At 43.0% G+C, this 12,574-nt stretch overlaps 1 protein-coding gene across 14 annotated transcripts in view; it reads left to right on the top strand.

The window, feature by feature from the left end:
• Positions 1-12,574, top strand: part of CRB2 (crumbs cell polarity complex component 2) — a 73,766-nt gene that overhangs the window by 47,488 nt on the left and 13,704 nt on the right. For all 14 annotated transcript variants that reach the window (XM_054848863.1, XM_054848864.1, XM_054848868.1 and 11 more), the window contains 2 exons: positions 564-677; positions 11,516-12,463. In XM_054848863.1, coding sequence (XP_054704838.1) covers positions 564-677; positions 11,516-12,463 — 1,062 coding nt within the window. The remainder of the gene's footprint in view (positions 1-563; positions 678-11,515; positions 12,464-12,574) is intronic.

Raw genomic sequence — 12,574 nt, 5'->3', positions numbered from 1 at the left:
CTGGAGTCACAGATAACTATTCTAGGTGTTTCCTTGATGAGACTACTTTCATGAGAGCAAGTGTATAATCAGAGTGGGTAGGAGAAGAGGGGGTTCTTGATATCTTGCTCTTGGAGCTAAAAGCTCTGTAGATGTTCAACTGAAATATCACCCTTTCCCTGGTTTATAGATATGTATAAAAGGCCGGATTTTACAGCTGGGGAAATTTTCTGGTAGGAGGGAGCTAAACAATAATACTTTATTCTTTTTGAGAGAAAAATGAGAGTTTGGCCCACTATTGCACAGATGGAAATGGTCAAAATTTCTGATCCTGCCACTGCTCCCTTCCATGACACTGGAAAATCATTTGACCTTTCCGTATTTCATTTTCCTTCATTGTTTCGGTAATAGTATCTATTTGCCAGAGTGTCTGAAGAGACATGCTATAGTTCAAGAAATTCATCTGCATTTTTAGATGACAGAAAAGTGGTGCAAAAAATTATGAATGCAGTTGTTGTTTAGGTTCTTTCCTTCGCTGGTGCACGTGTGCACTTAAGATGCCTATTTGTTTTTTCACTTTAAAGGGGAGACCTGCTTTACTAACATTGATGAGTGCGAGTCCCAGCCGTGTCAGAATGGAGGGCTCTGCGTGGACCTTATTAATGGCTTCCTTTGTCATTGCCTACCGGGTTATTCAGGTAATGTTGGTGAAGGGGAGTGGCTGGAATTGGGTCCTTCTCGTTAACTAATGCTGAGCAGCTGCATTAGTGCCTGACTGCAGGACTGGATTCCAGTGCAGGGTTGCCCGGGCTGCTGAGCAGGACTGAGATGAACTGTGGCGAATGCCTGCAGTTCAGGGCTCAAATGCCATGTGAAAGCTGTGTGATTTTAGTCAAGTAAGTTGATAGGCTATGAGCTAGATTTTGAGACAAAAGATCAACTATGTAGAAGAGACTAAGATCAGAATATCTAGGGAATCTGTATCCTGGAGTGAAAGTTAACTGGGAGAACTGTGGAGGTTTTTTATACATGTACTATGAAGGTGAACAAAACCAGCCTTCAAATAAAAAAAGGGATGCTTAACGTTCTAGTTGTCACAAGCTACTGACTGTAGTAGATTGGATCACCAGCACATAAAACATCTGTAAAACATCTCCATTCCCTAACACCCCTGGATGATAAGAGCCAGCGATTTTTTGGCAGAAGGCAGTAATCTGCTATGTTAGGAGGTCAAAAGGTCTTTGAGATGTGAGCAAATGAAGCCTTCTCTGTTTACAAGGGAATGGGGAGTCTGGATTCTTACACAAATGCCCTGCCTGACCCTAATGGGTCTTGGTTTTCTAGCTGAGAAACTAGGGGATAATCAATATTACACATCAACTCTGTTGGTAAGGTACGCTGCTAACTGATACTAAACCTCATCTTAGTTTAAAATATTGGTTCTTAATCTTCTGCGTCTTCAAATTCCATGTGTACTCCCTGTTTTGAGCAATTTAACACCAAAAAGTAGTTTATAAGAAAAGTGGTCCTCAGCACAATCTTGCATTTATGTATTTTTGAGGTGGACGTAACCTTTCTGCAGTGTTACTAGGCTGCCATCTCGTGGGAAAAAGAAAAACTTGAAGCCAGAAGAAAACCTTGTCCTTTTAACTTCTTGCAACAGCAGGCAGCAGCATTCCAGAGACTGTCTTAGGCCTTTATTGCATGGGAAAGTTTTCTGTTTTCCTTCTGTGGTCATAGTGGTTGAGCTATGTTGGTGTAACTCTGCCCAGCTCTGTCCTGGGAAGACCCATTACATAGGTACTTTCACTCCCAGAATCTCAAATCAACTCCTGCATTCTTTGTGGGGTTTTCTGGCCTGTCTTGTTTGCTTTGGATTCCTAAATTAGGCTAGACCAAGAGAATTTTGCTTTTATAGGTGAGGCCTTTGAAAATAGGCTTTTATCTAAGCTCTTTATTGCTACTTGTCTAAAGAGATAGTTTGAAGTTTATCCCACTTGTCAGAATTCCCACTCACATATGTGCCCCGTTCCCTTTTCCTTCTTCAGTGCCCCAGCACCCTCACAGAGTTCAGAATCTCATTGTGCTTTGCCAAACTGCAGATCTGTTTAATCCTTTCCAATTCTTAGTGTGCTCATGGGCAGAAAAGCTGACAGAAATACAGGATGATGGGCAAAGGAGTGCTAGAGTTCATTCTGTTGCATCAAATTTGGGTTCATTAGTACTTGAAGGGGATTAGAAGTGGGTTGCTCTTCTGGATATTGCTTTTGGTAAAGGACTTTGTCTCAGCTGAGGTAGTTCTGACACATTAACACAGTGAAAGGCTGGGAGCAGTCTGTGAGATCAGTGAGTGCGTGTGGAGGAGTGAAGCTGACAGGGAAATAATAGCAATTAATCTCCCCTCCTTTGTCAATTAATCCCAGTACAGTCATGCTGGGTAAACAGCTTATTACTTCATATTAGGATCACAGAACAACTTTGTGAAGCTTCCCATAATGTTTCTGTTCAAAACACATTTCTGTGGCAGCTTAGATCTGCCATGAACTTGAGTTTAAACTGCCTCCGCTGATTAAAGTGAACTTGCTACTCTGATGAAGAATGCTTTCTTGGGGCGGCAGGGGGTTCTTTCTGTATTTTTTTTTTCTTCAGTCTGAGGAATTTGGGGAGTGTTGGGATAACAATGTAAGTCAGGAGAAATTCTTTATTTTCAAATTAACTGCCTCAGTGCTGTCTCAGGCTGCAGCAGTGCAGGGAGATGAGCCATCTCTCTCTGAACTGTAGTTGTTGCAAAAGCAATGCCTCATTCCTGAGAGAACTACATAATAGGTCCTGAAGAGTCTGTTCAGTGCATCAGGTTGTGCTTTAGTAGAGGATGTAAGAAGCATGAATGAAAAGATTGCGTGGGTTCTAAACGAAGCGAGAAGGAGGATGAATCTTGCATGGTGTTGGAAATTGTTGACTGTGGTCAAGAGAAAAAGCATATTACGAAAAGTCTGTCTTTTAGGAAAAAAAAACAACCCAACCCAAATGAATTCTTTATTCATAAGAACAGTTTCAGTCCGTCATGTGTGTACTAGGCAATAGTTTAGGCCAGGACATGAAAAAGACAGGTACCTCCATTTGGAATGGGAACCAGTTTTTAACCTGCAAGAATGTAATCACTGAAGTGGAGTTTGGCTCTTCTAAAACTTTTAAATGGCCTGAGTGTTCCCGCTTATATTTCCACTCCTGCTAAAGTTGCCTTTAGAAAGGCAGGTGTCCTAAAACACAGTGCAGTGGCATTGGTCAGCCTGAATGAGAGGGGAAGAGCACCATCATTTCAATTGCAGACATCCCTTGCCAGTGGCACCTTGTGATCATGGTAAAATTCTGAGCTTTTTTGCACATGGCTGAGGAATGCTTCTGCTTTCATGAGAAATCAGAAGGTGATGTGGCGGTAAATTTGGGAGGGATTGTGAATGTGTGTCAATATAATTGGGGTGCTTATTGACCATTTTATTTTGTTCAGCCATAATGTCTTTGTCAGTTGTCCTTAAAGAAGTAGGATACCTTCTGTGTAGCTAGCTACAAATGGTTACTGTCTAGAAGTGCTAGCCCAGATCAAATAGGCTTGAATTCCTGGGTCGTGGGTCATGAAATAAATGGGAGATGCTTCTTCCTTCTAACCACCTTTGGATAGATTTAGGGGTTTTGTGCAGGTATTTCTTGATGTCAGATTTTTTTTTAGAGAGGTAGCCTCTACAGAAAGGGCAGCTAAAAGGTTAAGATAGTAAAGAGATTAGAGGACTGTTACCCCTTCAACAGAATCCCTTTTGGTAAATATAGCTGAAGGGAGCTCGGGAACACTTGGTGAGAGCCCCCCCCCCCCTCCTTCCCTTCTGTTCCACATTGAGTCTCCCTTCTGGATCATAGCTCCGTGGTTAATCAGACCTTTTGACTTTCCTGTCATCTGATCAGAATGCTGCAAGAGCATATGCTTTGGTCTAGATCCTGCTTGTGTCTAGGTGTCAGGTGAGTTTTGATCAAAAGTCTCTTCTGAGATTCTGATTATGACTGCACAATCTGTTTTCAACTAGCCTTTTGCATAGATTTTCTGACTACAGACAGCCTGAGATATGCCAGCTCACCATGGTTAAAGACTTTTGAGAGGATTATTAGTGGTGGAGCAATTCTTGATGAATTAAATTTGACTTCCTTACTAACCAAAATGGGTGAAGCCCAGCTTATTGTCATCTTTCAAATCAGGCCAGGCAAGTACTTGGGCAGAGCAGTGTCCCAGAGAGACAGAAGAATTTTCCCATGCATAGGTATGGTGAGATGGCTGCCTTCTAATGGTGTCTACCAGGAGAGAGGACTTCAAGATGTTAGATATTAGACTAGGTTCCGTGTGTTGATTTTCACATAAAATACTTACCAGCAATGTTTATTATTTTTGGTGATAAAGGATTTGCTCGCCAGGAGACCACCACTTGCAGTATGTGAACTGCCATGTACGCTTCAGGCAGACCAAAGTTTCCTTTCCTTAAGGGAAGGCTAGCTCTTGAGACTAGGGTGTGTGTCTCTGAAGCCTGGAAAGAAATTCCTAAATTTCTGGGACTTATTTACCAACACAGTGAGGAAATTGCTAATCTCTAACTAAAGAACATGTGTGAAATTTGGGTATTTCTATCCAAAGTTCACTCTCCGTTTTGTGACATTTTTCTGTTAAGAACCCTCTGAAATATTTTGTGTTCTTTATCTTGACCTCCTCCTCCGGGAAGTTTTACGAATGATTAGGAACAAAATAATTCTCTGAATTTAAACCCCATGACTGAATCTTGTAACTTGCATGATTGCCAGTGTGTAAGAATAGGGAATTAAAACCTCTGGAAAATGAATCATCTGATCCTTTTAATTTCTTTAGAATTTTCCAGTTTCAAAGGACCTAAGCAGTTACTCCTCAGTTGTGTGTAGTTTGAAACCGATGTTCAGTGATCCACTGTTTTGGCTTATAAGAGATCTTGGTTAAGCATTTTTATCTTGCATATATATGTACTATTTAGAATTGACATGACTGTGTATTTCTCCATCCTCTTACTGTCTCTCTAAGAAAACCCTAGTCTATGTATAGCCTTAAATTGATTCTAGGAAAAGAAGCAATCACAGTTTCTGATTAGCAATATTTCATGTAATGAATTTGAAAAGATGTAGTGACTAGATGGGGATCTGAATCTGTGCTGACTTATGCTACATAGATTTGGGTTCAATATATTTCCAATCAGCAGTATACAGACAGACTCTGTGTATGTATGTAAATATATATGTGTATGTGTGTATAAATCAAAATACAGATTTTTCTAAAGGGATATAATGTTCTCCAGTCTTCACAGTTATACTTTATTGTTGCAGGAGGTGGTTGAATGGGCACGAGCTACCCACTTGTTTTCTCTTGAACAGTAACAGAAGGGTCATACTAATACAGATAGTATTTCAAACCTGTGCTAGGATAGGTCTGTGCATGCGTAGGACCCAGATGTGACTATCATCTGAGACGTTTTGACTCCAAATACTCACCGTATCCCTCCCACTTAAAATATCTGTAAAATTGACTGGCATGTTTGGATTGAGTGAAGAAAGCAAAATAGCTACAAGAGTTGTTGGAATGCTTTCTTTTAATATAAGTGATACTGCTAATGCAGATTCCGGACTCTGACGTGTGGGAGTTTTTGTTTGCTTGGACCTGACATTGATACTAACAGAGACTCCAAGTTTGGGGAAAAGCTCCCAGATAACATTTCTTCACAGAAATAAGAACTTTTTCTGGGTTCCTTACAACATGAAAGTACAATTCTGCCTCCAGGAACTTTATAATATGAAAGTAACCACATTTTAAAAAAAAAAAAAAAATCCCAACAGAACCATGAGAAGAAAATGAAGTTCCAACAGTTAATTTTGTAAGGTTGCTAATGAGGAAAGAGAGAGTTTTGATTCTGCAGTCTCATGTTTGAACCAGTACAGTCAGCATAATGCAGGGAACTTCCTTCCATTCAATTTGACTTCAGAGAAACAGATCATGGTGGTTCAAACTTGAGACTTTTCTCCATGAATACTGCAGAGTGGAAACCTTGTGCTCACAATGCACGGAATGGGGCACATGGAGGAAAGAAACTGCATGAAGTGCTGGTCCCTGATTGTCAGTATGGAATATTCAGCAGGGCCCAGGTTGCACTCTGCATTTGGAACTCTCCTTGTTCATATGGTTTGGATATTACACAGTGCTGGAAATGCAGCTTTTTGGCTTAGCCTATAAAAAGAAAAATCCATATTTTGGCCTTATTAATAGAATTTGGCAGATTCACCTGGGAGGAAGCAAGGGCAGGAGACTGTATCTTGACTTTTTACTGTTGGAGCTAATGCTGTGGATACTGCAGGGTATTACTGTAATGCACTGAGTGAGAATACACTGAGTACGCATTCTTCATGTCAGCACTGACAGGGGCCAGCTGGGGAGGTTTAGAGCAGGGCTGGATTAGATCTCACTACAGCGCAGGTCTCTTCTATATTGGCTAGTTTCATCTCCAATCCCTTTTTGTCTGACTGGCATCAGGGAGCACTTACACACATTCTCCCGTTTCAGTCCAGCCTTTTTTGTCATTCCTCCCCCCCATTCACCCCTATTTTTTTCCCATTTTCCATCACAAATGTCCACAAGGAGTCGGCCATGAAATCTGTGCTGATTGGGGTGATCCTGAAGGGAATTTGTCTGCTAGCAGGTAATGAGATCTATACAGTAATTGCAATGTGTCCTGAATGCTTGCGTGCCTGCCCAGGGCAGGGAGCTGGTTGTGCGATTAGAGGTAGCTGGAGGCAGGAGAAGGAACAAGAATTGACTAGAAAGGAAGAATGTTTTTGTTTTGAAGAGACCTAAAGTTTTGTTTTGGAAACTTTAGGGCAAGGAATTTCCTCGTTTCGGAAAGATGAATGGGGAGCCATCAGCATGCTCTGTGTGCATCTTTGCTGCAATTCTGCCTTGCTCTGTGCAGTAATCAAATCCGGGGTGTTCCAGGGCACGGGTCCTTGTTTTGTACTCGGGTGTTCTGTGTAAACACACACCTCTCCCTGTTAGTTCTGTGAAACATTAGGTTTGCTTCTTCAGATGCTTTTTGCAATTTTCCTTTTTCCTTTAAAGATTTAAAATTCCTTTATTGAGAAGTAGTTTTTGTTTTAACTCAGAGGACAAACCCTTGGCTGGCCTATGCACTTCTCCATCTCCTCCCCCACCGTCTCCTTGAGTAGTAGTGCACGGTGGGAGAGAGGTCAAAGCAGCGTGTTGCCATGGAAATGGCAGTAATTGTGCAAATATAATTGTGTCGGGGTCCGTTTGTTGCGGCTAATTCTCTCTCCCCCCTCTCTCTCCCTCCCCTCTTTTTTTCTTTTGGTAATAATAATACAAACCCTAATTAGGATGCACCAGGGAAAGGTTGCTAGGAATTCAGCTGTCTTACGGGAGAGGGCAAGCCAGTGCTGTCCGGGAAGCCCACTGAACTCTCATGTTTCAAGATTGGGCCCATGAATAGACCTTGTCCTTCAAGGGTTTTGGTATATGACAGCTAAATTAGAATATCTCCCTTTATGTGTGCTTATTCTTTTAACATATTATGTATTGGTTGAAGTATATGATTTTTATGTGATATATAATGAATCTTTGCTTATTAATAGCAGTCAGTAAATCATTACCTTCATTCAGAGAATGGTGAGCTGTATGGATTTTAATAACACTTGCATCCATAAAACAAGACTTTTCTCACCACATCGGTAACACTTTAGAATTTAGTGAATGGATTTGTATTTGAAAATACGGCAGGCTGTTAAAGCTCAGCGACTTCTGAGTGTCTGTTCCTGACCCAGCCCCTGTGGGTTGTTAGCTACGGACTGTTAGCTTAAACACTGCTGAATTAACTGGAATGTTTGAAAATACTTGTCTCCAGATAGTAGCCTTTTAAATAACACTTGTCTGATTTTCAGATAACAAGTTCCATCCATTTGCCTTTTCTAGTCTTTAACTAGATAAGAAAGTCATTAAACATTTTAAAGTCTCCTAATGATATAATGAATCAGATTGGCAACATTGCTCTTATAGTTCAAATAATAGTAAACATTTGAGCTAAGAAGTTTAGAGGGAACAGAGAAGACTGTGTAAAAGTAACTTGTTTTTGTCAAATGGAGTTATCTCCCCCTTTTATTTATTTATTTTTTTAAAAAATATGCCTGAAAAGGGATGCCTAAGCTGATCTTAGAGAAACAAATTAGTTTTGAACTTCTTTTTAATATCCACTTTCCAGTGGGTTTGCAAAGACACAACTGTCCATGTCTTGGAGAAGATTGGAATAATGGATATGCAGGAAATTATATGTACTTCTGGATACTGTAATGGTCTATGGCAAAAATCCTATTTTTTCTTAAGTAGGGGAAAGTTCCTTTATTTTGCTGGCACCCCCTTCTTCAATTACACTCTGTCATCTGCAGCCAAAACCCAAAATTACAGTTCCCTCTGCTGTGCTGAAATTAGCAACTAGGAAGCAATATGCAACAGGAATCTTCTTCTGCCTTGTTTTGGTGTTACTGAAGGGTTTGACAAACCAGAGATGTTCAATCAAAATTGACAGAAATAATTGGTGATAACAGAGGAGGAGAGAGGGCAAGACAGCTGGCTGATGAAGGGTATGGTCACTGTAAGGCATATAAGGAGTTAGGTAGCAAGGGGGTGACATTGTGATGTTGGCTCCCAGGAAAAAACTGTTGTTAGCCAGATTTTTAGAACTCTTGCACACTCTCCTCTGTTATCAGTTTGTTTTAAAACCTGCTCCAAATTAAAATGTGGCACCACACTGGCCTTTAGGAGAACAAGAATACAGTGGGGGTTGCTTTAGAGGCCCTTTCTTTCTCCTGCTTTAGTCCTGTTTGCTGGCAGAAACAATAACAAAGATGAGGCTTGTGGTTTTGGTTCCTCTAGGAAGAGCTGCCCTCCTCTCTTTCTGCTGCTGAACGCTTCCTTTGCCTGTTCGTAAGCTATGAGATTAGACAGTGTATAAAGACCTGAAGTGTCAGCTTATTCTTTTCACCCATTTCAAACAAATAATCTGAGAACTCAAACCAGCTGTGTCCCATGGGAAAGCTTGGTGGTTAATTAGCCACCAGCCTGGGGTTGTGCACTCACCGTAGGGACTAATTTGCCACCTGGTGTGAAGCACTGGCCCCACAGGTGTCAGCTGGGAGGCTGGGAAACAGCCTGGGCAGGTGTCCCTGCTGCTGCTCAAGGAGAGAGCAGGCTGGCCGGAGGAGAGGGTCAGGCTAGGAATGTGGTATGGGGAAATGGGGCCCTCGCCCTGCCTCCCAGCCTTCTCAGAAATGCAGAAATTCACGGCATCTCTCCTTTTGTTATCCAAACCAATGCTATCTTTTCCGCATTGCCCTGGTAAATATTGACAGCTCTGATTTGAATTGAGCAGCATCTCAAGGATTTGGGACTGTACCAAACCTAACTGTCTCTCCAATGCCATTCAACAGCCTTTCCCCTTAAATCTGACTGCAAACTTGCTTCTTACAGTTTTGAGAGTCCTCCAACCCACTGATAATTCATAAAACCCATTCCACATAGTTCTACTGCTCTACTGATTTTTCTTAGTTCCATGAAGTCTTCCCGTCTTCTCCTAGACTAGGATTCTCCAGGCCCAGAGATGTCCATTAGAGTCTATTTATTCCAACACGTTTCCTTCAAGTGTGGCTGTAGCTTTGTGCTGAAATCTTAATTCTGTCCTTGCTGCATCCCTTACAGGTAAGGTCACACCGCAGGTTCTGTGTGCTGAGCAAGCCTGGCATTAATAGTTGGAGAAAAAAAGACTGTGCTGAGGTAGTATTAGCAACTCTGAATCTGTCCATCTGTCAAGGCAGACATTATTGGCCGAATTCAGGGCTTTTCCACAGGCACTACACAGAGCAGTTCTCCTAGTTTATGTCAGTAGAGAGCTATGTCCTAGAGGAATCTGAGGTAATGTTGCCTACAGAACAGCTCTAGCGTAGCTGGGAAGTGCAGAATTACCAGAGCCTTCCATTTCTCTTTCAGTGCTTCTCAGAGCTCCATACGTGTTATGTCTCTACACTGACACAAATCGACATTTTGGAGCTGGAAGCTGGTGTTGAGTCTTCGCCTATCTGCAGAGATAGCACTGGTAACAGCAACTAAACACTGGGTCTGAAGAGAGTAATGCAATTTGGTTAGGCAGCAGGGTACTAGACGTTTGTGTAAGACTGGCTGTGAGGCGTTGCTGGGGCATGAGGAGGGACAAACCATCAAAGTGTATGTTCAAGAAGCCTGTATCTTTGCTAAGTTATTTTATCACGCATCAAGTCCAGCTCCAGTGCTCCTAATGCCCCATCTTCCCTCATCTCTCTCCCTCAGGCAACTCTCTAATCTCTTTGACATGCACATTCTGTCTAGTGGCTTTTCTTTACAAATGTCTTTTGTGTTTTGATTCTCCTCCTTTGTGTGTGAATTCCTTCTTTTTCTTTCTGCTGTCCTCCTTGTGCTTGCTAGCTAGATTCAGCGAGTAATGCTATTAGATTGGGATAATCCATGCTTGGTTTATTTGTGTGACTGTCTCTGAAGATTAGTGAAAACCAATGTTATGGGCTAGATAAAGTGAACTGGTTCAGAAGGGCTCTTCTGTCAGTGTGGAGATGCTCGGGAAAATGACAGCAGATTTTCATTAACCAGATTTGAGTGTAATGTCTTGTAATTTACTTGAGCCCTGTTGGGATACGTGTGCCTTGAGGAGGCAGACAAGCTGCAATGCAGTACTTTTTACTCAGTTCGCTTCTGCAGGACTGGACAGAACTGAAATCGGCTTAGTGCAAGTATGGCAAAGTGCCTGTGGAGCATGTTTTCTTTGTTGTTTGGTAATGAATTGAGGTTTGTGAGTGCTTATAACTGGAGGGTTGTCTGGGAATTTGAATTGTCTTAACTGAGGCTTTCCAATAACTTCCTTGGCTAGTGATGCATTTTGATGCTGTCTGCAACAGCGGTGCCTGGAACATGCTCCAGTCAGATCTATAGACTTAATTTGAGTTTCAACGTACCTGATCTATGTATGAAAGAAGCTTAAAATCCTTGTCTGTGCTGTTTTGTCCCTTTAACATGCTCTGCTTGCTCTCCTTGCATGTTGATTACCTGTGGTGTTTGAGACGGTCTGGGAGAGGACAGTGGAGGCTGTTGGATGATGTAGGCTGCCTGGCTGAAGCTCTATAAATAGCACCTTATTTGCAGCATCTGGGAGGTCAGCACAGAAGTGTTTTTCTTGCTCCCATGTTAGTGGTAGGCCACTCTGTAGTGAGCATGGGGCTCCTTGCTGGCAGCTCTTGGTCTTTTGGTGGTTTCCTGAAGAGAATGGCTTAGAGAGCGGCAGTGCTGGGGCAGCCGGCCTGTGCCTGCCAGGCTTGCTCTGGGGAAGGGAGTCACAATCCCCTGCAGTGAGATCCCGTTTCTAAATCTCTTTCGCAGGTGTGGAATGTGCTGTTAACATCAATGAGTGTGAGGAGGGTCCCTGCAAGAATGGAGCTGTCTGTGAGGATGGCATTGCTGACTATACCTGCCACTGTGCCCCTAGCCAGGATGGCATTATATGGGGAGGGAAGAACTGCTCTGTCAAGCTCACTGGGTGCCAGACGCACGACTGCCAAAATGAGGCCTTGTGCATCCCAACCTACCAAGCTGAGAGCCACGGCCACCTGTGCCAGTGCCAGCCTGGTTTCTATGATGCCACATGCTCAACACCAACAACGTTTTCCTTTGCTTCCAGAGGGTATCTCCTCATTGAGCTGCCCATGAACAATCAGAGCAGGAGGGACGTAGCAGGAGATCAGCTTGTCAGCGTGTCCCTCCGGTTCCGAACCACCTTGCCCAGCGCTATCCTTTTTTACCGAGGCCGTGAAGCTGAATGCTTGTTCCTGGAGCTCTTTGATGGCATTCTGCATGCAGGACTGAAGAGGGAGGATATTGGGTACCCGCTGCTCCTGGAGGGGCTGAGAGTTGATGATGGCCAGTGGCATAAAGTTGAAGTTGTTCTGCACAGCACTCTGCAGCTAAAGCTCTGGCATGACTCTTGTGATGCAGGTGTTTGCCTGCAGAGCTCTCCTGTCCCACCTGGCACTGCTTTGATCCCACACGCCTTCCTGAATATGTATGTTGGAGGTGCTGAGGATCCAATGGCCAACAATACACAGAGCCAGCAAGGCTTTGTTGGCTGCCTGGAAGACTTTCAAGTAGATGATGAAGCTGTGCTCCCGCTGGGTCTGCCTGTGGGTGAGTCCTCCCCGGTGAAGCGGGGCTGTGACCGGACAGAGTGGTGCCTCTCCCAACCCTGCTTTCACGGAGGGCTGTGTGTGGATCTTTGGGCAACCTTCAGGTGCGACTGTTCTAGGCCTTACGGAGGCCCAGCTTGCTCACATGGTAAGTGCCACGTGATTTACATCTGCCAGCTCCTCTGTCAGTCGGTGCCTCAAAGATACTAGATAAGCATTGATGCTAGCTCTGGAAGCAGTATTTTCTACTTGACCAGGG

This window comes from Grus americana, chromosome 20, assembly GCF_028858705.1.
Source record: "Grus americana isolate bGruAme1 chromosome 20, bGruAme1.mat, whole genome shotgun sequence".
NCBI classification, from domain to species: Eukaryota; Metazoa; Chordata; class Aves; order Gruiformes; family Gruidae; genus Grus; species Grus americana.
Note: the sequence above shows the minus strand (reverse complement) of the source record. Positions and strands in the feature narration are given on the sequence as shown.